Consider the following 25,807-nt stretch of genomic DNA (forward strand, 5'->3'; position numbering starts at 1 on the left):
CCCCCCATTTACCTCAAATTGAATCTCATACGCATATTGCGGAGTATTTCTAATGGTTTTGTTGCATGATGGAGTTTAATATCCTGGCTTGTACTATTGTCTAAGCCTGTTGACATATCCTGAGAACTAACGTCTGGATCACACATTGCCATGTTACAAGATTCAGAAGTCTCTTGTGGGGTCTCCTCATCAGTGGTGCTTTGTGCCATAGGAGTGTCTGCCGCTGATTGTTTTGTCTGGCTATCAAGGTGAAAGGAATTGGAGTCAATAGGAGGTGGCAGACATGATGACAGGTGCACAGAAGGGTCCTCAGACGAAGCAGAGCACAGAGCTCGCTCAAGCCAAAGTAACTCATTCTCGGTTAGTACGCAGAGAAGTTCCCTAGAAAAAAAAGAAATAGCACAAAATATAATCTAATACTGGGTTAAAGTGCTTCTGTCTTAGGTTACCATCTTTGAAAGGTAGGGTGAAACTTTCCAGTATACATTTTCAGAGGAATGTGCCATCATCCAGACAATTCAAATATGGAAGATAGGGTTACTGAAATGAAGCTCTAATAGACAGATGATTATTACAGTTCAGTAGGGTCAGTGGTAACTGTGGTGCTTTGGTGGTATCGAAATTCTGAGGGGGTGTTGCATAGCCACCATCAAGCAATTCCTGACTACATGACCCCCCCCAGCAGTAACTTCACTTTTAGCATATCAAAGTATTTATGATTAAGTAAATAGGAGGGTTTAGAACAACTTTAAAAAGTGTTTCTCCTCTGACCAATTCCCTTTTGGAAGTAGGGCTGCTGGAACCCTTGGGGGGGGAGGGGGAACAAAAACACACACACCACATGAAAAAATTACCACGTACTGACTATTTGTATGTAAATCATTCAATCTGTTCTCCTTCATATACATGACATTACAACATAGCACACATCTAACTTAGTAGGGCACAGTAATGTGTGTAATAGGTAGGACTTTGTCCCTCTGCACTGTCAACACCCCCTTAGGCAACGTGGTGGTATGAGGAAGCATGTAACAAGTGGTTTGGTCCATGCTCCCTACATCTTATAGTAAACCAGCACCCATTAGTGTGCAAACCAGGGGTAAAATACAGAACGTTGTAAATTGCAAAGCAATTTTAAAGTATTCCAGTGTGCGTTTATGAATTATAGCAGATGCATACCGTCCCAAATATAGATGGGTTCTGATGAGAATTTAGGTAGATTTTGTAGTATACAATACGTATTTGTGGGCATCCATTTCTAGAATATTTTATTCACCTGATTTTCTTCAGTAATCCATAAAAGGGACTGAAAAGTTCACACATCTCCTCGCGTCTTTTCTGTAGGTTTAAGGGTCCGTCTGGAAAAATCAGCAGCCCACTATAAAAAAGGGGCAAACAGTCAATGGTTACAGACAAATCAACACATCATTCAAATAGAGATAAAACCTAGCAACCAGCCAGCAGGTAAAACACAGCCAGGAGAAAAAAAAAAAAAAATATATATTATATATTTTCTTCAGTGTTCCTCTACAGAGTAAGTGGCTGCTGACCCTCACCATCCAAATCATCATGGGCAGGTGGCATTGGCATTCAACATAATCAGAACACTAAATGCGTACTATGGACGTCAGACACTCGCTCTTTCAAACTGTGAACAGCTTTGTATGTAGTCCCCACCTCCAATATTCAGCTGAGCTTTAGATCACAAGTGTGCATTGACTGCGGTTATATCTCACCTAATAATTGCTAGGCGTGGGATGGAAATCATCAGTTCTGGCTCACAGTCATCAATCATTTCCTGGGTTAAATAGCCTTTCTGCAAAGCCCTATATATAAAAAAAAAAAAAAAAGCCAAAAACACACAAGAAAAAAAAACAAAAAAAAACAAAACAAAGATCGTTATGCTCTATATCAGGAAATAAAAAGGTTAGAACTATTTGGCACCGTAAAATATTTGCCATTGTAAGACCTGTTCTAAAGCCCCTATACTCAACACAAAAAAAAAAAAACAAAACACACACACCTTGAATTTTATAACCACAGATATCTGATAGCCTTAGAAAGTTATGAGCACTACACATAAAAAGATAATGTTCTGATTACAAATAAAGAGATTTTTTGGATAGACACCCTCTTCCTGTCAGCAATGTCATTTAAGTGAAATATAGCTTACATCAAAAGTGTTGTGTTGTACTAGGCTCTCTTTAGGTTTATATTAAAAGTTCTTTACTGGCATAAATGACATCTGCATCATAAAATAAAAGTCTCCTGTGCCAAAAACCAAGTACTGACCTGGAAACCGTTTCACAGAAAAGTACTGCAATTTCTTGCTGCTCATAGATCTTTTCTGGAGTCTTTACGCTGACCACCAAGGACATATACCTGGCAAAATCATTTGTTATTCAGCATCTGTTCATAATAAGTTATTGAGCATCATGATTTAAACAATATGTGAAACTTGGAGATATGAAAGATCTCCTGCATTCCTTCAATGTGCATGCCCTTTTGACTTGCTGGGATCAGTAGGAAACACACATTCCTGAAAGCATGTGAAGCATACCTTCTTACATATAATATTGGAGAATAAATGTGCCATTTCTCTTCATTCCCCCCTTCTTATTTGGTAAAGACTACAAACTCATACATACACTATATTTCCAAAAGTATTGGGACACCTGCCTTTACACGCACATGAACTTTAATGGCATTCCAGTCTTAAGGCCCATACACACAATAGGACTTTTTGACAACAAACATGCAAATTAGCGGTCTTAAGGCAACATCCTACCGTTTGTACGCTCCATCAGACAAACTTTTTCGGTTTTCATAGGACAAATGTTGGCTGTGCAAACAGACAAACTTTCCGGCAACAAAAGTCCTATGGTGCAAAATCCTATCATGTGTACACAAGTCCATAGGACTTAAGTCCAAAGTACAAACACGCATGCTCAGAACCAATGCAAAAGATCAGACAACAATACAGAAGTGGACAAAAGCGTGGCGGTAAAGAGCTGAAAAACCACGTGATTTGGTGAAAGTTGGCTGAAAAAGTCCTGCCGTGTGTATGCTTAGTTTACGGCCGACGCCTTTTGTACAAAAATCCACGGGATAGTTTGTACCAAGTCTGATCGCGTGTATGAGGCTTTAGTCCGTAGGGTTCAATTTTGAATTGGCACACCCTTTGCAGCTATAGCAGCTTCAACTCTTCTGGGAAGGCTGTCCACAAGGTTTAGGAGTGTGTCTATGGGAATGTCTGACCATTCTTCCAGAGGCGTATTTGTGAGGTCAGGTACTGATGTGGTTAAGGCCTGGCTCGCAATCTCCGCTCTAATTCAGCCCAAAGGTGTTCTAATCGGGATGAGGTCAGGACTCTGTGCAGGCCAGTCAAGTTCCTTGACCCCAAACTCAATCAAGATATTTTGGGCAATTTCATGCTCCCAACTTTGTGGGAACAGTTTGGGGATGGCCCCTTCCTGTTCAGACATGATGGCGCACCAGTTAAAGCAAGGTCCATCCATGTCTTTATGGTGCTTGCTTTGTGTACTGATGCGCAGTCATGTTGGAACAGGAAGGGGCCATCCCCAAACTGTTCCCACAAAGTTGGGAGCATGAAATTGCCCAAAATGTCTTGGTGTGTCGACGCCTTAAGAGTTCCCTTCACCAGAACTAAGGGGACAAGCCAAACCCCTGAAAAACAACCCCACACCATAATCCCCCCCTCCACCAAATGATTTGGACCAGTGAACAAAGCAAGGTCCAAATAAACATAAATGAGCGCGTTTGGGGCTGAGGAACTTGACTGGCCTGCACAGAGTCCTGACCTCAACCAGATAGAACACCTTTGGAATAAATTAGAGCGGAGACTGCAAGCCAGGCCTTCTTGTCCAACATCAGTGCCTGACCTCACAAATCTGCTTCTGGAAGAATGGTCAAACATTCCCATAGACACTCCTAAACCAAATGGTAGGCCAACTCAATTTTGAACCCTATGGATTAAGACTGGAATGCCATTAAAATTCATGTGCATGTCAAGGCAAGTGCCCCAGTACTTATGGTAATATAGTGTATAAGCCCTGCATAACATCAACTTTGGAGGGATAAAAAAAATCTTGACCTGACCGCCATAGTTTCTCCTATCATATGCAACTCTAGCATTGTCTGTTACGACCTCTGACCCATCCCTCCCCAGTTGGGGTTATCACAATTAGCTGCGAGAGGCAGCCCCATTGAAAGTTAAGGGATGCTGCCAGCTCTTGCAGCCACTCACATGTAAACTCATGCAGCGATCACATGCGAGTGATCGGCCTTGGATGCAGACTGCCTGCATCTAGGGCCGATCACTCGTATTTGATCGCTGCATAAGTGATTACAGGAGTGGGCATCCTCCCATTGCTTTCAGTGGGGCTGCCTGTCACAGTTAATTGCAAGAACCCCCGCTAGGTTTCTCACATCTAAAATCGGAGGCAGGATGCATTTGAAGGCGTTAATGCACCCTTTTCAGGTTCAAGAATAATTGAACAGATCAACACCATTACCTTCATACCTGCCATATATTATATAAATGTTCATTCAGTTGTTTGTATCCAAAATAAGTTGGGAAAAAAAAAAAAAGGAAATGAAGTGTATGGCAGATTTTTACCCACAGCGGCACGCCAACACACCCTAGTCATATTTTCTGAAATCCTTTCAATTTCATCAGATAAAAAAAATACAGCATTTTGGCCACTAGATGGAACCGACAATCATAGAAAAATCAATGTTTTAACCCCTAAAAGGTCCAAGGCCTGAAACCAGTCTTGCAACTTTAGCATATGTAGAAAAAAAAAAAAAACTGTACTTTTTTTATACTACTTAGTGAATGCATGTAAAAGGATACCTTGTTTTTTTCAGGGCAGTTTGGGCCTTCATTTGGTAGTAAATAGTAATTATTTTATAACCATCAAGGAAAAACTGACAATACAAAAAAAAAAAACAAAAAAAAAAAAACAAACATTTTTGTAATTGCAACTGTATATTTCTTTCCACTATCATAAACCACCAAAATACAACCAAAAATAAAATCTACTCCTGAAAAATCATACCACGTGTAGATTTGTTGTTTTTACCCATATTAGGGCCCAGAAACAATAGTGCACATTTTTTTTTTTTTTTTTTTTGTAGGCTAAAAAAAAATAAAAAAAAAAAAACCACACACTTTTTTTAAACCTTCCTAAAAACATACAGACCCTGAAATTGATCAAACCTATATCTAGCTATATTATCTATTTTTATTTTTTAATTTTTCCTCCTCTAGCAAAGAGACAGATGGAATGCATCTTTTTCTCTATTAGGCTCGATTCACATCTATGCATGTTGCTTTAGTGTTTCTGCAGTGCTTGTCGTGTTTTTGGACACGTGCTTTTAATCGCGATTTGCGTTTTTTTTTTTATACACTGTATATAGCTGGTTGCTAAGGAGGGGGCCAGGAAGCCGGCTGCTGCGTCCTTAACAACCGATGGGTCGTCAGCTGTCAGCAGACTTCCCCGCTGAAAGAAGAAAAAAAAAAAAAAAAAAAAAAGTGTGGAGTCCCCCCAAAAAATCCATACCAGACCCTTATCCGAGCATGCAGCCCGGCAGTTCAAGAAAGGGAAGGGACAAGCGAGCGCCCCCCCCTCCTGAACCACACCAGGCCGCATGCCCTCAACATGGGGCTCTGTGCCCACCCCACCTTGCCCCCATGTTAATGGAGACAAGGGCCTCTTCCCGACAACCCTTGCCCGGTGGTTGTCAGGGTCTGTGGGCGGGGAGCTTATCGGAATCCGGAAGCCCCCTTTAACAAGAGGGCCCCCAGATCCTGGCTTTCCCCCCTATGTGAATGATTATCGGGTACATTGTACCCCTACAAAAAAAAAAAAAAAAAAAAAAAAAAAAAAAAAAAAAAAAAAAGCAGTGTAGTGTGAAAAAATACAGTAGACAGTTTTTAACAAGCCTTATTAAAAATATCTTCCTCCTCCGGTGGTCTTCTCCCGCTTCTTTTTTCTCCTGCCTTCGTCCGGTATCCTTCCTCTGCTGCCTATCCTCCTCCGATGCTGCGTCCCCCTGATCTGTCCGCGCCGTTGTTGTGCATGTCATAGATAACGATGGGGCATGGCCATCGGATGAAGACTTCCGGAGGCCCCACCCCCTTGTGACGTCACCGACCAGGGCATGATGTACCCAATACGCATTCAAATGGGGGGGGGTGGTATCTGAAGGCCCCCCTTATTAAAGGGGGCTTCCAGATTCCGATAAGCCTGCAGACCCAGACAACCACCGGACAAGGGTTGTTGGGAAGAGGCCCTTGTCCCCATCAACATGGGGCCAAGGTGCTTTGGGGTGGAGGACGCAGAGCACCCCCCTACCCCAAGGTACCCCCCCCCCCCCCCCCATGTTGAGGGCATGTGGCCTGGTATGGTTCAGGAGGGGGGGGGGGCAACCAGTTATATACAGCATAAAATAAAAAATAAAAACAAATTTGCAAAATGCAAATTGCGGCAAAAACGAGGTACTTGCGTTTTGGATACAAGCCCATTACATGCAGAACGCTGAATTTTGCAGGAAAAAAGTCACCCAACCCTTCCCAAAAACGCAGAGGCACAAAAATGCATTGATGTGAACGTGTTCCATAGGAACTCAAGTTACAAAAAAAACTCTGCATTTCTGCAAAATGCTTTAACAAAAAAAAAAAAAAAAAAAAACCCCACACATTAGTGTGAATCGAGCCTTAACCACTTCAATACCTTAGGGCGTCATATGACGTCCTTGACTTTGTGAGGGGATATCTGAATGATGCCTGCAGCTACAGGCATCATTCAGATATGCTTTCCTGACGGATTCTGTGCATGATAAGAACGATCATAGCAGCAGTTCCGCTTGATCGTTCTTATAGGTGACAGGAGGGGGAGCCACCCCCTCCCGCCTCCATCCGGTGCTTCTCTGGGCTTTCCCGTGCCATCGGGGGCCGGAGAAGGAATCGGCTGGCGCCGGATGACGATAGAGATTTCCGGTGGCCAGATGATCACCAGTCATCTCTATGAGCGTCGGAGGCCCGGGCGCGACGTTATGCCCGGGTTCCCGAAAGTAAACAAAGCCACGATCGCAGCTGTCAGCATGAGATCGGTGAATTTTTATTCTCTATCTCATGCTTTCCAGTCTGGAGGATAGATGTGGGGTCTTATTGACTCTGCATTTCTCCATAAAGGAGGACCTGTCACAATAGATTCCTATTACAAGGGATGTTTACATTCCTTGTAATAGGAATAAAAGTGATTAAAAAAAAAAAAAAAAAAGTAAGAAAAAAAAAAAAAAAAAAGTGTAGCTCATGTTCAGAAGCGAACGCACATTTAAGTCCCGCCCACACATGTAAACACCGTTCAAACCACACGTTAGGTATCGCCACATGCGTTAGAGCGCGTGCAACAATTGTAGCACTAGACCTCCTCTAACTACTGGTAACCTGTAAAAATTTTAAAAGCGTCGCCTATGGAGATTTTTAAGTACTGAAGTTTGGCGCCATTCCATAGTGTGCGCAATTTTATAGCATGACATGTTAGGTATCCATTTACTCGGCGTAACATCTTTCACATTATACAAAAAATTGGGCTAACTGTATGTCTTATTTTTTAATTCATGAAACAGTTTTTCCAAAAAAAAAAGGGCGATTGAAAAATTATTGCGCAAATACCGTGCAAGATAAAAAGTTGCAATTACCGCCATTTTATTCCCTAGGGTGTCTGCTAAAAAAAACATATATTATTTTGGGGGTTCCGAGTAATTTTTTTTTTTTTTTTTTTTTTAACTAGAAAAAGATGATTTTTACATGTAGGAGAGAAGTGCCAGAATATGCCCGGTAAGTGGTTAAAGAGGAGAAAGCGTACAAAAAGGTGGGCTGTACCATTACTAATCCCTGTTATAGCCAATCACAAGCTATCAAAGCCAGAGTAGCGGCACTCTCAGAAAAACAAAAAAACAAACACACACACCACACAGGTATGCACATATGTGGCCCTACAGAAAAATGATCCACTTTGGCCTTGGGGCTAAGAAAAATATGGTCAGTCTTTCGCTTAGATGGGCGAATGCTTTTCACATTCATCCAACCAATTTTTTATAAATCGATCCTGTTTTAGCAGCTCTTACATAAAGTATATTATTTTATTGGTCCTTTCCTATTTATGCAAATGGCAGATTCTGGGCAATTTCATTTATTACACACAAAAAAATAACCCTATTTGGGTTTTAAACCATCCCTATTTTATCCAAAGTAAAAAAACATCTTAACTTAAATTTTGAAGCCCAATGTGGTCAGTGGCAGTAGTAGTAACTTCCAACAATGGTGCCAGAGGGCAAAAATGACCCCTACACTAGAGATCAGTGGCAGTAATTAACCACCCCATCCAATGTCAATCAGTGGAAGTAATAGTTAATAACCTCCCCCCCCCCCCCTTTCATTATTGGTGGCCATTGGTTTTCTGCATGTTGTGCCAGGACTAAAGATCTACTGTTGCAGGGAGAACACTCCACCTGACATTAGCTGAAGGAGAGACACTTGGCAACTATATTTTCATTTCCGTGGTTTCCAGCCCTGGCGATTCCTGTACTTATCCTGCTAGTATGGAGGCAGGAAGAGAGGGGTAGGGGTAACCAATAGGTATGGGCTTTCGGTCAAATTCAGGTATTCTTCTCTATTTCTCATCTTCCTGTCAAAGGTTATTAAGGAAGCAGCGAGTGCCAGAACCCTCATCAACCAGTGATGTCACTTGCCCAGATTTATTTGCTGGCGGGGAACCCTCAGCCACATAAACAAAGAGGCTGGGGTAGCGCCAATATCATTGTAAAAGGTATTGGCATATGACCATATATGGTCAATTACATCACTGGGCATACCCCATTCCTTGGTTTACATTCAGTGGTGGGGATTTGAAGCTCTCATTTGCTGAGAGTGTAGTGACAGGATCAGACAAGTCCGTTAGCTGGTAGGATTTTTCATCTTTTTTTTTTTTTTTTTTTTAACTGGCAAGATGGCGAGCGTCATTCATCCCGATTGAGGAGGAGCTGCATCGCTGGATGTCATTACGATGGATTTACATTGGGAGTTTTTTTTTTTTTTTTTTTTTAATGGTTTGTCCAAAGCATGTGTTTATTTACATTTGGTTTCATGCTCAGAGGGTAGGGAATGAAGGGAATCTTTAGCAGCTTTGTTTACAAATAGAAGCGGCTAAAGTAGTCATTTTCAAGAATTTAAAAGGGGATTTATTTTTGTTGTGAATCTCAGTTTTGCTGCAGTAGATCATACAACAAACATCGTACAGATGCACCACTTCACAGGTAGGTTAAGGGCACCCCCTAGGAATGTTATTTAACCACTTCAGCCCCAGAAGATTTGGCTGCAGAATGACCGGGCCATTTTTTGTGATTCGGCACTGCATCGCTTTGACAATTGACGTCTTTTTTTCCCACAAATAGAGCTTTCTTTTGGTGGTATTTGATTGTCTCTGCATTTTTTATTTTTTGTGCTATAAACATAAAAAAAAAACAAAAAAAAAAACAACAATTTTGAAAAAACATTTTTTACTTTTTGCTGTAATAAATATCCCCCTTTTTTTTTTTTTTTTTAAAAAAAAAGCTATTTTTGTCCTCAGTTTAGGCAGATATGTATTCTACATTTTTTTTTTTTCCTCTTCCCCAAAAATAAGGAAAAGAAAAAAAAAAAAAAAAAAAAAGCTAAAAAAATGCTGTTAGTAGCATTTTAGTACCATTTAGGAGCGTTTAGGATTGACATGTTATGAAAAGTGGAAATAAGTTTGAGACTCATTACCTTGAATTACTTTTAAGAAAAAGGATAGACACAGAGGGAGGGAGGGAGTCAGTAAGACACGTAACTGCAAGTAGCAAAAAACATTGGTTAATGAAAATTCCTCCAACTGGTCAAAAAAGATTTAAGACTGGGTTCACACTATTGCCACATGCGGCTCACAGCAGGGGTCCGGTGCATCCCCATTTCAGGTCCAAATTCGGACCTGAAATGGACCAAAAGACGGACATGACCCCTGTTCAAATTCGCACCGGAGTCGCAGCGGAGATATGTGAAAATGCTCCACAGAGAGCCCGTCACAATCTACCATGCGAATAGGATGTGGAAGAAAGACGCATCCAATTCGCATAGGTGTGAACCCAGCCTTAAGGATAAGTTCACCTTTGGGAACATGTTACATCCAATTTTAGAGCTCTGTTTAGCCACAAATGGAAGTTTTTTTTTACCTTTTTCTTCTGTATTTGCACATGTCCCCCAGGGCAGTGCCCGGCTTCTCATGCAATTTATTTGGCAATACCCTGCCTATTAGCATAGCCTAGAAGATAACCATTTTTTTTTTACAGCTTCATTTGGCTCATAATTGACTTTAATGGGGTTCAGATTTATCAGTCGAACTTTATTGTTCGGATATGTATAGCAGGATATCTGCACTAAACCCAAAAGACAAATAAATTCGTGCATATATATCTAAGATTATATATTGAAAAGATGGCGCTGCATCTAAAAAAAACCTGAATATTCAGTCCATAAATGTGTACAACAAAAAGAATGCGCAACCAAAAAAAAGGACATATAAAAAAGCCAACATGTGCTGTGATTAATTAACGTGCTGAAACTTACTAAGATGTAATAAACAATATTTTAACTGTGTAGTCCAAAAAAGTGCTTGACCCGATGTGATCAGGACGAACTTCTCGGAAAAAAAAAAACAAAAATTTTTCTGTTCAAAGTAAAAAACATAGCAGCTTACCAGATGCGATAGATCTCAAATTATAGAGATCGATTAAGCACACACAGGAAGGATCGTTTGGCCAAACAAAGGTGTATCCACTGACTCTTCCAATAGCGAGATCCCTCCTCCTGTGTAGCGGCTTTCCTCTGCTACTATACTCCTCACAGAGCCTTTAGCAAGATAAACTCCTCCAAAGGATGGGTTATGAAATGGAAAGAGGCTTCATGGTGCAATACTCAAAATTAAAAGGTATTTATTCTTAGAACATCGTAGGCACTGACATCCAAACAAAACGGCATTCAGTGTATTCAAACCAGCCGCGGCTAAAGCCAGCCAGCTGGTGTGTGGTGACGTCAAGACCTGTAGCTCCACCCGACACACTTCCCCGTAGAAGGCTTCGACTGGGAAAGGAGGCTGCGTCTGGACGTCACACACCACTTTATATAATTATATTTTATTTATTAAATAAAAAACTAAGGTTCACCTGCATTTTTTATTCTTAGGGGCAGAAGTAAGTTTTTTTTAATATTTATATATAGCTTTTCCCCCTATTTCCACATCCATTTTATCATACATAATTTGGATATGAGGATATGTTTGTACATTTTTCTTTAAATATATTCAGTTTTTTAAATGTATATGCAATGGTTTAATATATTCATTTGGTTTCCATTACACTGTATCAATACAAACCAATCTTCTGTGGAATTTTCAGAACAATTGGTAATAATGTGTGTAGTATATATCAGTGACACCTAAGATGTAGCCCTTAATGGTGGTTCCGGTGTCTCTCCTGTTTGTGTACATATAAAAATAGCCTAGTGTGTGACATCCAGAGACAGCATCCTTCCCCAGTCAAAGCCTTATAAATGGGGAAACGCGTCGGGTGGAGCTACAGGTCTTGACGTCACCACACACCATCTGGCTGGCTTGAGCCGCAGCTGCTTTGAATACACTGAATGCCGTTTTGTTTGGATGTCAGTGCCTAAGATGTTTTAAGAAAAAATACCTTTTGAGTATTGCACCATGAAGCCTCTTTCCATTTCATAACACATCCCTTGGAGTTTATCTTGCTAAAGGCTCTGTGAGGAGTATAGTAGCAGAGGAAAGCTGCTACACAGGAGGAGGGATCTCGCTATTGGAAGAGTCAGTGGATACACCTTTGTTTGGCCAAAAGATCCTTCCTGTGTGTGCTTATTCAATCTCTATAATTTGAGATCCATCACATCTGGTAAGCTATGTTATGTTTTACCTTGTTTGATGAACAGAAAAATAGTTTTTCCGAGAAGTTCGTAATGATTGTTCACATCAGGTCAAGCACTTTTTTGGACTAGTTACGCAACTAGTATAATTTGAGATGCTGTGCTACAGCACATGATGGCATTTTTATATGTCTTTCTGGTTGTGCTTTTTTTTGTTGAACTTTATTGTTCGCTGAACCCACCTTAAACCAAGCCCAGGTTTGTTCAGGTCATCCCTAGTAACCAATAGCAATAATAAAAAAAAAAAAAAAAATTATATATACACACGTGCCAAATGTAGCTTTTCTTTGCTCTATTCAAAACTAAAACCACACGTTCTGGCTGGAGTTGGGCAATAGATTGTTTTATGGTTTAAGTTCTTGTTTATTAATCCAGTATAAGCTGCTCAAATTTAAAAGCACAAAAAGGATTGTGAAAATAGGAGAAGTAGCTCTAGAATGTCATGCGATGTCACAGCTATTCTCTTCTACAGCAGTACCTCTGCAGGCCACACTTCAGATTCAACAGGTCGACTAGAAGCAACAAATATTAACAAGTGACAAGAATACAGCTTGGGGCTGCTGTTCTACTCAAGTCATGCACACTTTGGTTTTAACATGTTTTACCATTTCTGTCTGTTTTTTCCCGCACACAAATCAGCAATTCCTCGCATCGGGACATACCAATCTCTCATACAGAATCGGTCCCTCCCCCCTCTGTTATCTTGTCCCCCTGTTCTCTGTTTATAGATACTAGTCCACAGGCCAAGGACAATAAAGTTGTTTAAAGTGGCCATACTAGAGAAGATATAACACAACCGACCAAGAGTGACTTAAAGTGGATGTAAACCTTCACACATACACCCAGTGAAGTGAACAGCCTCAGATGATACACAGAGATGAAACAAATCTCCCTACATAAGTTTTACATCCATATCTGCTGTCTTCAGCTTTATATACCATTTAGAAAGTTCAGATGTGTAAGGAAATTGTCTCTTCCCATTTAACCACTTGCTGGCCAGCCCGCCGCAGTTGTACTGCGGCAGAATGGCACGGACAGGCGAATCGCCGGTATGTTGCGTTGGTTCCTAAGGCGGCCACGCACGCGCCCGCTGCACGCCCCCGGAGCAGAATAGAGACCGCCGGGCTCTCGCGATCGCTCGTAACACAGAGAGATCCCGGTTCTCTGAGGGGAGAAGAGACAGATCGTCTTTTCATACAAAAGTATGAACAGTGATCTGTCATCTCCCCTGGTCAGTCCCTTCTCCCTATAGTTAGAACACACATTAGGGAACACAATTAACCCCTTGATCGCCCCCTAGTGTTAACCCCTTCACTGCCAGTGACATTTTTATAACACTGATCGCTGTAATAAAGCCAATGGTCCCAAAAATGTGTCCGCCATAATGTCACATTCACAAAAATCGCAGATCGCCGTCATTACTAGTAAAGAAAAAAAAAAAAAAAAAAAAAAAATAGAAGTGCTATAAATCTATCCCCCATTTTATAGATGCTATAACTTTAGCGCAAACCAATCAATATGCGCTTATTGCGATTTTACCAAAAATATGTGGAAGAATACATATCGGCCTAAACTGAGAAAAAAAAAAAAATTTCTTTTAGACAAAAGGGATATTTACTATAGCAAAAAAGTAGAAAATAGTGTTTTTTCCAAAACTGTTGCTCTTTTTTTGTTTATAGCGCAAAAAATAAAAAAAACGCAGAGATGATCAAATACCACCAAAAGAAAGCTCTATTTGTGGGGGAAAAAAAAAAAAGTCAATTCTGTTTGGGTACACCGTCGCAACTGTCAGTTAAAGCGACGCAGCGCCAAATCACAAAAAGTGCTCTGATCAGGAAGGGGTAAAATCTTCCGGGGTTGAAGTGGTTAACACAGTGTGATGTCTGGGCATACAGCCAAGATGGCTAAAACAGCTGACTGGAGGAAAGGCACACACCCCCTCTCATCATAGGCAGAGACTCGCAGAGGTGTTTTGTAACAGGGCCAGCTGCCTACTAATCTATTTATAGCAACCTCCCTGACACAAATTTCAGGCTGCTTTTATCTGATGTTTTGGAGAATTTGTCAGGAGTTCAATCGGGCTGATAACAGGAACGGACCAGGAGAGCACTACCGGACTAAGAAAACACTGCAGATATATGTGCCCAGCTCAAATGTCATGAATTGAGTTTACAGCCACTTTAATCACCCTACATATTTAGGCATTGATAGAATATGGAAGCTAGTATCACAACATACGAGGGGTTAAAAATTTTAGCCTTCTATTCAGCTATTTTGACAAAACATTAGACCAAGCATGTCCGGGGTGGTGCCTTTCATATGCATATGAGATTTCCCAACACATATTGAATTTTGATACAGAAGGTGCGGTGTCAACAGGGCTTTGTGCTAAAATGGAACTATCAAAGCGTGTTTGTGCCTATAACCTCTCATATGATCAATATTCACATACATATCCTAAATACAGCATAACTACAGTAGTCCTATGTATTCAGGTTATTGGTCCACTTTTTGTAAGGCCTCCTGTACAAAGCAGAAGTACTAATCTAACTATCAAATTTTTCTTTTTTTGTTGCTGTGTCCGATAGCTGAGATATCCCTTCACTTCCTGTCCCATAGCCAAAACAGGAAGTGCAAGGAAAACAATCAAAAAGTGAAGAAATCCTGGCGTGTCACCAAAACTAGTGTCCCCATTGGAAGATTCCTCCTCTATTCCTTTTCTGATACCAACATAAAATTTGAGATTTTTTTTGCTTAGATGATGGTAAACTGGACTATAGAGAGGATAACCTCCCTAATGAGGGCACAGACCGCAATAAAACCTGACATGAAACCTCTCCACTCTGTTCAAAACCTTTTTTAAAGCTTTGCCTTTAGTTACTTTAAAAAGGGTAAATCCACTTTCCTGGGATAAGATTTTAAAAAAAATATATAGCATATACAATTGCCACAAAAGTCATATTGTATTTGAATGTTAATTACCTTTTATTTTCAATCTGCAGCTTTGTAAAGTTACTATAAAAAACGCAATGGAATGTAACAACCTGGGGGCATTTTGTACACATATGGTAAACAGAACATCCCCAGATATAGAATTTTCTGCTTGTGTGATCAGCTTACTGGATTTTCCCCAGAGGTCTGCACTAAGAGCCCTTTCACACTGGGGCGGCGTCGGCGGTAAAACGCCGCTATTATTATCGGCGTTTTACCGTCAGTATGCGTCCGCTAGCGGGGCGGTTTTATCCCCCGCTAGTGGCCGAGAAAGTGTTAAATACCACCGCAAAGCGCCTCTGCAGAGGTGCTTTGCCGGCGGTATAGCCGCGCCGTCCCATTGATTTCAATGGGCAGGAGTGGTAAAGGAGCGGTATACACACCGCTCCGAAGATGCTGCTGGCAGGACTTTTTTTACCGTCCTGCCAGCGCATCGCTCCAGTGTGAAAGCCCTCGCGGCTTTCACACTGGAATGCAAGCAGCGGCACTTTCGGGTCGGTTTGCAGGCGCTATTATTAGCGCAATAGCGCCTGCAAACCGCCCCAGTGTGAAAGGGCTCTAAGCTACAAGTCAGATTTTGGGCATCCCCTACAACAAAGATGTAATTTTTAGCACGATACTCCTAAAGGGAAAATCACGTCTAAAAAGGGATGCAGATCCTTCCACTTTCCCCATATGAACTCTGCAAGTGCAGCAGCTAATTGAGAATTATAAAATCATTCCCAAACAGATTCACTCAGCACATGTACACAAACCGCCATTTCTTCAGAACAAAAAAAAAAAAAAAAAAAAAAAAAGGTAGGACTGACTCTAAAAGTTTTGGAAAATCCCTGCAATGTACATAGATCATCCAGAGGTGAATGTTATTTTTTTTCAACAAAAGTTGAGTTACTCTTTAAATACATAAGTTCTCTCAACAATGAACTTTTCTAATTTGCTCCCTTTTGGTCTATTATATAACATTCCGAATATAATCAATGAATGTGTTTTCTTGTACATGCTTAATAAATACGAAAAAAAAAATATATATAAAATCCTTCTGATGTTGCCAGAAATTCAGTGAACTCCAGGTGTCATCTTAAACAGTTATTAGAAGTTTGTTAAGACTACAGAACACCTCCCCTCCTTTGTAATAGAAAAGAAATGATGCATGAGTGTTCTGTAGTAGTAGTAAGAAAAGAAGAAAGAAAAAGAAGAAAGAAAAAGAAGAAAGAAAAAGAAGAAAGAAAAAGAAGAAAGAAAAAGAAGAAAGAAAAAGAAGAAAGAAAAAGAAGAAAGAAAAAGAAGAAAGAAAAAGCATAACAAAAGAAAACAAAAAACTGGTAAACTAGAATATACAATTATGTATAAATGTACAATTTCTTAGATTTTGATACACAGGGGCAATTTTTAAAGTGTTTGTAAAGTCACAATGACTTATACTGGTATCCCCTCTGGATTATGCAGTTACTAACTATAGTGTGTGTGATTAAGCTACTTTTACAATGGGGGCGTCAGGGGTAATCTTTTTAGAGGCGCTTTACCGTCTATTTTGCGGTGCACTTTTACCCCCCCGCTAGCGGCCGAAAAAGGGTTAAAACCACCGCAAAATGCTGCTGCAGCAGCTCTATGCCGGCAGTATAGACGCGCTGCCCATTGATTTCAATGGGCAGGAGCAGTGAAGGAGTGGTGTATACACTTCTCCTTCAACACTCCAAAGATACTGCTTGAAGGAGTTTTTAACGTCCCGCAAGTGTACCGCTCCAGTGTGAAAGCCCTCGGACTTTCACACTGGAGAGGCGCTTTACAGGCGCTATTTTTAGCGCTGTAGCGCCTCAGTGTGAAAGGGGTCTTAACCTCCCTGGCGGTATGATTATTTCAGATTTTTGATGCTCAAAGCGGTACAATGTTTTGCATGGAAATTTGGAGTTGTATATTGTAGGCCTGTAATTCTTAGGAATAACACATTAAATCTGTCCAAACAAGAGTCTAGTAGACAGCCCGGGTATGAAAGTTTGAAACACAAAATCATAAAATTATAATATAATAAATAACTATAAAAAGTTAATATAATAAAAATTATTCAATAGTGTAATCAAAAACACTGAACACAGAATTGTCGCTGTCGTTACTTTTCAGTGTTTGATGACGAATTTCCCCACAAATCACTATCGCTCAGTTCTGCAAATGATTCTAATTTATTATCACTGTTTTCTAGCTGGTCTAAAACCGCTTTTGATGTAAAGGGACGGTTTTGGTTGCAATGGACAATCTCCAGTTTCCGGGCAGAAAGAACAGTATGTATAATATAAAACTGCATGCAGGGCACTGGACAAACCACTAGGGACAAAAGGAAGGTGAAATTTGATACAGTAATGTAATCTGTAAGATTACAGTGTACTTTATGCATTGTGTGATTTTCACTTTTTGAATTTGGCGCTGTGCTCCGTCCGTGCATCGCAACGCTCGCAGGGAACGGAGCCTGGCTCTGTGATACAGTGAGCGGAGACACAGCCGCCGCACACAGCGGGGAGACATCGCAGGATCCTGGGGACAAGGTAAGTAACTGTACCTAGATCCTGCGATCCCGAGTGTGGCTCGGGGTTACCGCTTTTGGTACTAAAAATCCACCTTGAGCTCGGGAACACCGCCAGGGAAGTTAAAAAGCTAAATACCTTTTCTCACACGGCAGCTGTGCAGTCCCCCTCTGAACTTCTCCCTCAATCTATACATAGCAGCGGGAGGGGCTGAGATTCCCCGGCGACATCAGCCGGCCAGCATAAGGAAGTCACTTAACTGCACAGCGGCGGTATGAGAAAAGATGTTTAGGCTTTTCAATGAATATCAGCAGGAGGGGTGGTGAGGAGAGCCGCTCTCATGCTAGGGAGGGAGGAAGTAAGGAAGGCGAGACTGCGGGATGATGGATGCATGTAAACAGAGCACGGTATAATAGCTCAGCAGCCATGATTACCATGGTCAGCACAGACAGGGGGACACAGGAACAGAAAAACAACAAAAACTGGAGACCAAGCTCATCTAGAGCAAAGTCCTATGGGGCAGGTCTCGGTGAGGTGGGTAGTAGCCCACGTCATCGAACACTAGACCTGTTAGTATAAACTTAGAAAAGAACCATTCCCTGTGTGTGGGCCAAAGGCCACCGGGTGGCGATCCTCTGAATACAAAAGCATATATATTCAAAAAAGATAGGGACAAAAAGGTCCCAAAAGGTATTCTTCAGAAAAGGATATAGAAAATGTAAAAGGACTAATTTAACTGTACAAAAACAAATACTTGCAAAAATACTTGTCTAAAATATTGAAAAAGATCCCAAATCCCTCCTCCAAACATATTTAATTAAAATTAAGAGAAGGTCTTAATGGAACACCGGTGTCCATAACAAATCCAGCCATACACATCAGTCACCCATCTCACACACACGGTTCAATATGATTGTTGTATATATTACAGTGACTTTTGTCTCTATTGAGTTACCAGGCCAATCTGCGGTGAATATACAACAATCAGATTGAACTGTGTATGCGAGATGGGTGACTGATGTGTATGGCTGGACTTGTTATGGACACCGGTGTTCCATTAAGACCTTCGTGTCTTAATTTTAATTAAATGTGTTTGGAGGAGGGATTTGGGATCTTTTTCATTATTTTAGACAAGTATTTGTTTTTTACAATTAAATAAAGTTAAATTAGTCCTTTACACTTTCTGAAGAATACCTTTTTGGACACAGGAACAGGCAGGATCAACCAGGTATATAACATAGGAAGGGACAAATTACATGGCACAAGCAGTGTGCTATAGATCATGCTTTAAAAAGGAACATGATTTTTTTTTTTAAGGCTACAACCACTTTAAAGCGTGTGGTAGACAGGTTTAAAATGCTATCAGCCCAATGTACCAAAATGGTAAGTTCTAGCAAATAAAGACAGGTACATAAATCTGTTGGAGCCTGGTACTGAGGTTAGAGTGTCTATAGTGAACATGCCTTCCTCACTTTACTTGTTCCTGGACCACTGTATATATAGTCATATAGCTTTTCTCAGAATACAGTACAAGATAATACATCATTGCGTCCAACTGGTCAACCAAGGGGGCCCAATAACTATTTGTTTTAAACGGCTCAGTAAAAGCAGTAGTCCCAGGTGCATACACAACTTTCAAAATATCTGAAAGTCCCATGCCAAACCAAGGTACCAACATTTGGATGTTAACAGCCAATAAATTTAGAGCAAGCTAGTCTGGAAGTTACCGTTCTTTGCTAAAATATGGATGGTTAAAGTGGATGTAAACCCGAAAAAATTAATTAAGGCTTGAACCTTGTACAGTATAGTTTCATGTCATCTGTGCCCAGTCTTGCCACTAAGAGTTAATCCAGCTCTGAGCAGTCCCCTTATCTTTTTTCAGTGAGATAAAATGGACAGAGAAATAGGAGTCAGTTTCTCCCCCTTGCTGTGAGTGACAGGCGATTTACATATCCCATGCACAAGCCTGAGACAGACATTCTGTGTACTTTAAATCCCCTCCTCCTTTCTTCTCCAGCTCTCCCAAGATTGGCTTCTCCACACATCAGCATGATTGGGCATGCTGAAGTGGTGACTTTTCTGGGTTTTGACTGGATGTTATTGATCATAGCAGAAGTTCAGTGTAAGAAATACACAAGAGAAAATGCATGTTGACAAGGGGAGTGTAGAGGTGGGCGGGGAGTCTACTGACATCACGTCTCCACCCACCAAGCACCGGACAACCCACCCACAGAATCTGCAGTTTTTCGGGTCTCATAACAGACAGAAGGGAGACATTTGACAGGTAAGGATACATGCTTTCTTCCTTTAGGGAAGCAGAGTAACCAAGCAAGATTTTTGTTGGTTTATGAAATTTTATGAAGGTTTGCCCATTGTTTACACCGACGTCTTGTATACAGCACATTAGAAGGCTAAGTGCCCTATTCAGACAATCCACCTAAAACATACACACCTAAACTCAAACTCAGCACACAGGTTGTCATACTCCAGCAGGGCCTCGTGAGCAGCTTCAGTAAAAATACCGGGATCCTCCAGACTTTGCTCTCTTAGGATCCGCCGCAGATTTTCCAGGCTGAGTAACAGCTTCTGTGATAGTGGTCGAAGTACCACACCATCTGCTTCTTCTACTTCTATGTATGTGCCGCCTACAATAAGCTAAACATATAGATCACAAATTTAGTAATCGTAATAGAGAAAAAAAAAAAAAAAAAGTACATAAAATGTTTAAATAGACCTACTTCAGCTGCAAACAGGAGGTGAGTAGTCATGGTATCATTTACAATGTCATCAGGGAACTTCAAGTGAAAATCTCTTTGCCTCCTCTTTGTGGGTACACATAGTTCCAGAATTCGCTCCAGAATGGCAAGCATGCGCTCCTGCAGTCGTAACAAACAGCCACAAAACAGGTTAGCTTAAGTAGGTTGTGTTAGGACACATACGGCCTATCCTATTATATAGAAGCCAAAGAAAAATGTTAATGTCAAAATTTTCCCATCAGACAATGCTACATTTCTACAGCAGAAAAAAAAAAAAAAAAAAAAAGTTACATTTTACTTTTTCAGGCCCATCATCCAATCTTTAAGGTTCTTTTGCCTTCTGGGTTGGGTTATTGCTACCTTTCTTATGGAACGTGCATACTTGTGTGTGCTAGCAGCTCGATAAAAAAAACGGGTGACGCTGGTTAGTTATTTTTTTGCATCAGGGTACCCGCCGTACATTACCCAAATACAAAAGGTATAACCCCCTGATCACCCGGCGCGTGATATCAGTTAGGTTTTAGTGTCAGTCAGGGTCTGCGTCAACCCAGGCAGCGTCAGATTAGTGCCAGTAGCACTAACACCCACGCATGATACACCTCCCTTTCATAGTATAGTGTCTGAACGGATCAATACTAGCGTCCCCAGCAGTTTAGGGTTGCCAAAAAAGCAGTGTTACCGGGATCAGCCCAGATACCTGCAAGCACCTGCGTTTAGCCCCTCCGCCCAGCCAAGTGCAGTATCAATAACTGTCACTTACAAAACACTAAATACATAACTGCAGCGTTCGCAGAGTCCCTGCAAATGCCAAGTTTTTTGGAAGCGTTTGAATCAGCTGCTGACAGTCAGGAGCTCTATTTCCTGTGAGTCTCACTAGTGTACCAGTAAATTTAGAGACCAAAATGTCAAATCGAAGGTACACTAGTGAAGAGGCCTACACATTTCTGATCATGACAGATAGTGAAGAGGAAGTCACCCATCTGTCAGATTCAGGCTCAGAATACGATCCTGTAGACAGCATAAGCACCCTGACAGATAGCTCTGAGGAGTTGTGGTCCCTGCCAAGGTCAGGCGTACCAGACCCCGTTCTTCTGCTGTTGAGGTGCAAGAAGCGCAGGGCTCTCGTATGGAGCAGAGAGCCAGTATTAGTGCCGCTCATGCTTCTGCTGAACTGGCAAGCACCAGCGGCCTAGTACATCCTAGTTGTAGTCAAATCAGCACTGCAGTATCACGTAGTGATGTGGCGATTCCCATAAGTGCAGTTCAAGCTGGTGAGGTGGCTAGCACAACTAGTGTCCCACAGCCACCAGGAAAGACAAAGACAAACCAGTCGAGCCCATAGTGCCTTTCCTGCTGCATTTGCCAATCCGAATTGGGAGCCCACCACTTCTGCAGCACCCGTACTTCCCCCATTCACTGGCCAACCCGGAATTCAGGTGGAAAGTTGATTTTACGTCACTTGATTTTTATTCACTGTTTTTCACGGAAGATCCTTATAGATCTATTGTGGACTAAAGCAATTTTTATGCTGGTCAATGCAATTCATCGCTGCTAATCCCCAGTTGACCCTTGCCAGAGATTGGAAACCTATTCCGGTTTCCGAATTTAAGACCTTCCTGGGCCTATCCCTCCTCATGGGCATTACTAAAAAGGCTGAGTTGCAGTCATATTGGTCCACTGACCCAATTCAGCATATGCCTGTGTTCTCTGCCTCCATGACCGGGACACGATACGAGCGGGTCTTGCAGTTCATGCATATCAATGACTATGAACTCAGTTATCCTCGGGGTGACCCTGAATACGATCGGCTCTACAAAATTCGGCCCCTCGTAAACCACTTCAACCAACAATTTGCAGCCTTGTTTACTCCCAATCTAGTTGTCTGCATTTATGAGTCCCTGATTAAGTTTTCTGGCCGTTTGTCATTCAAATAATATCTTCCCAGCAAGCGTGCCAGATATGGGGTCAAGATGTATAAGCTCTGTGACAGGGCAACAGGCTATAAATATAGTTTTATGGTTTACGAGGGAAGAGATGGTTACGTAGAGCCAGAGAACTGCCCAGACTACATAGGGAGAGCTGGTAAGTTTGTGTGGGACTTGGTACCACCCTTATTCGGAAAGGGGTACCACTTGTATGTGGACAATTATTACATGAGCGTGCCACTTTTTAGTCACTTGTTTGATCACGGAATTGGTGCATGTGGAACTGTGCGATCTAATCGCTGGGGCTTACCCCAGCGGCTTGTAGATTCCCGTTTTAGGCTGGGGGAGAGAGCCTGCTTCAAGTGTAATTATTTGCTCGCTGTGAAGTGGAGGGATAATCTGAATGTTTTCGTTCTGTCCTCCCTTTACACAGACACGACGGTCCAATTTCCTACGGCGACTGGTGTTGTGGAGAAACCCTTCTGTGTCCATAAATATAACCTTTATATGGGAGGGTGGACCTCAATGACCAGTTGTTGGCGCCGTACCCAATTGCCGTAAGGCCAGACGCTGGTACAAAAAAAGTGTCTGTATATTAATTCCAATTGGCACTGCTGAACGCTTTTGTGCTATACAAAGCTTCAGAATGAACTGGATCCTTCTTTAAATTCCAGGAAGAGATCATCACAGCCCTTCTGTTTCCAGACGGTGCTGTGGCCCAACTTCCCAATGTAAATGCAGTGAGCAGGCTGCATGGGAGACATTTTCGGTATGTCCTCCCTGGTACCCCTACCAATTGATCACCCCAAAAAAGATGTCATGTCTGTAGCAAGCGCGGATTTAGGCGTGACACCCGCTATTATGGTCCCTCCTGTCTTGACCATCCTGGTCTTTGCATTGGTGAATGTTTTGAAGGCTACCACACACTAGTGGAGTATTAGCGTGGGGTACAGCACTGCATAGACTAGGACACACTTACACAGGGTCGCCAAAGATGCCATTGCATTTTTAGAGACCCAAATCTGGAACCGAAACCATTACAACCGTTACAAATAAAATCGCTAAAAAAAAGTTGAAAAAAAAATATATAAAAATGCCTAAAATAGTTGTCGTTTTATTCTCGACTCTACTGTATTTAACTGCAATGTTTTATCATGTTTGCTTTACGGGTATGCAATTCTTTTATACTTTACTGTTTACCATTTTATTTTCAGGTACGCCATTCAGCTGCAGCAACAATTTATCCATCTTGACAGCAACACCGTTTGCTCTCACGATACATAAAATTACAGAGAAGAAGGAGGAAAAGAATGCCGAAGCATGGGGGCAGGTGGTGGAGGGGCGGATTGCTGCCATGCTTTGGCATATATTTTTTACTCTTTTTGGCCCGGATTGTTTTATTGAGTTAATGTTTTATGGTTACCATTGTTTGCTTTTCAAGTAGGTAAGCAATTCAGCTGCAGCACTGATTTATCTATCTTGACAGCAACAGAGTTTGCTTTCAATACAAAAATCACCGACTCCAGCGCTGTAGGAGGTGATTTCACCACCACAGTTAAAAAAAAAAAAAAAAAAAAAAAAAGGGTGCATGTATGCCCATCATTAGAAGTCTGTGGATGAAGGGCAGTATTCCAATGGTGGACATACCCATCGATCAATCTTCGTTCAGCCCATACTGGCATGTTGCTGGATTTTGAGCGGTTATACCAGAATGATGCTTGCAGGTTTAGGCATCATTCTTTTAAGCCAGCAGTTGGCTTTCATGTAAAAGCAATCCTAGCGGCCAATTAGCCTCTAGACTGCTTTTACAAGCAGCGGGAGGGAACATCCCCTCACCCCCCACGGTTTTCTCGGGCTCATCTGTCCCAACAGGGAACCTGAGAATGCAGCCGGTGGTTCCGCCAGCTGACCATAGAGCTGATCGGAGACTAGAATGGCTCCAATCAGCTCTACAGCCTAAGAAACAGGAAGCTACGAGCATTTCATGACTTAGTTTTCGCCGAATATAAACAGTGCCATTGGGAAATTGGGAAAGCATACTAACACCGATCTTGGTGTGGTCAAATAATTTGAGGGCAGAGGAGAGCTCTAGGGTATAATAGACCAATGTTTTTTTTATTTTTTTTTTTTTAAAGAGTACCGGTCACTACTTGTTATCATAGGGCATATTTACATTCCCTGAGATAACAAAAATACTAAAAAAAAAAAAAAAAAAAATTAAAATAAAATGAACAGTTGCGCACATGCAAAGGCGAACGCAAGCTTCGATCTGGTGTCATATGATATGTAAACAGCAATTTCACCATGCATGTGAGGTATCACCACGAAGGTCAGATTGAGGGCAGTAACTTTAGCAGTAGACCGCCTTTGTAAATCTAAACTGGTAACATGTAAAGGATTTTAAAGGCTTTTAAAAATGTATGCAGTTTGTCACCGCTGCACGTCTGTGCACAATTTTAAAGCATGTCCTGTTTAGCATCCATGTACTCAGCGTAAGATCATCTTTATTTCATCAAACATTTGGGCAACATAGTGTGCTTTCAAATTTTAAAAAGAATAGAAAATTGAAAAAAAAAAAAATAATAGATATAGATAGAGAAAGGTTTGTGGGTTCAAAGTAATTTTCTAGCACAAAAAAAATGTTTTTCATGTAAACAAAAAGTATCATAAAAGGCTTCGCCTTCAAGTGGTTAGAAGCATCTAATGTTGTGCATAAAATGCCAGGACAGTTCAAAACTCCCCCAAATTACTCCATTTTGCCACAAGCTTTGGGAAAATGACAACCTTTATTTTTTTTTTTGCACAAAGTTGTCACTAAATTTATTGCTAAATCATGCCATGGGCATATGCGAAATTACACCCCAAAATACATTCTGCTGCTTCTTCTGAGTACGGGGATACCACATGTGAGACTTTGGGAACCTAGCTGCGTACAGTACAGGACAACAAAAAAACCAAGCACCGCCTTCAGACATTCTAAAGGCGTAAAATTGTGATTTTACTCCTCACTACCTATTCAGTGTTACGGAGGCCCTGAAATGTCCAGATAGCACCCCCCCCCCCCAAAATGACCCCATTTTGGAAAGTAGACACCCCAAGGTATGTGCTAAGAGGCATGGTGAGTATTTTGCAGCTCATTTATTTTTGAAAATGAAGAAAGAAAATAATTTTTTTTTTCCCCCAATTTTCAAAACTGTGACAAAAAGCGAGATCTGCAAAATACTCAACATGCCTCTCAGCAAATAGCTTGGGGTGTCTACTTTCCAAAATGGGGTCATGGGGGGGGGGTTGTGCTATCTGGGCATTTCATAGCCTCCAAAAATGTGATCGGCAGTGAGGAGTGAAAAAAAAAAATAAAAAAAAAAAACAAATGGGCTCAACATGCCTCTCAGCAATTTCCTTGGGGTGTCTACTTTCCAAAGTAGGGTCATTTTGGGGGGGGGGGGGGGGGGGGGTGGTTGTACCGCCCTGCCATTTTAGCAAGACATGAAATAGGCAGTCAAAACTAAAAGCTGCATAAATGCCAGAAAATGTGCCCTAGTTAGTAGACGCTATAACTTTTGTGCAAACCGA

The 25,807-nt window shown here is 41.4% G+C and overlaps 1 protein-coding gene across 1 annotated transcript in view; it reads right to left on the reverse strand.

Annotated features, from left to right (window-relative positions):
- The window catches only part of LOC141132263 (lateral signaling target protein 2 homolog), an 80,058-nt gene that overhangs the window by 12,062 nt on the left and 42,189 nt on the right, over window positions 1-25,807 (reverse strand). Inside the window, exons 3-8 of the mRNA XM_073620494.1 lie at window positions 20,292-20,429; window positions 20,006-20,208; window positions 2,293-2,382; window positions 1,737-1,826; window positions 1,277-1,378; window positions 13-381 (exon numbers count right to left, since the gene is read on the reverse strand). Of these exons, the coding sequence (XP_073476595.1) occupies window positions 13-381; window positions 1,277-1,378; window positions 1,737-1,826; window positions 2,293-2,382; window positions 20,006-20,208; window positions 20,292-20,429 (992 nt within the window). The remainder of the gene's footprint in view (window positions 1-12; window positions 382-1,276; window positions 1,379-1,736; window positions 1,827-2,292; window positions 2,383-20,005; window positions 20,209-20,291; window positions 20,430-25,807) is intronic.

The sequence above is a fragment of the Aquarana catesbeiana genome, linkage group LG03 (assembly GCF_042186555.1).
Source record: "Aquarana catesbeiana isolate 2022-GZ linkage group LG03, ASM4218655v1, whole genome shotgun sequence".
Classification (NCBI taxonomy): Eukaryota; Metazoa; Chordata; class Amphibia; order Anura; family Ranidae; genus Aquarana; species Aquarana catesbeiana.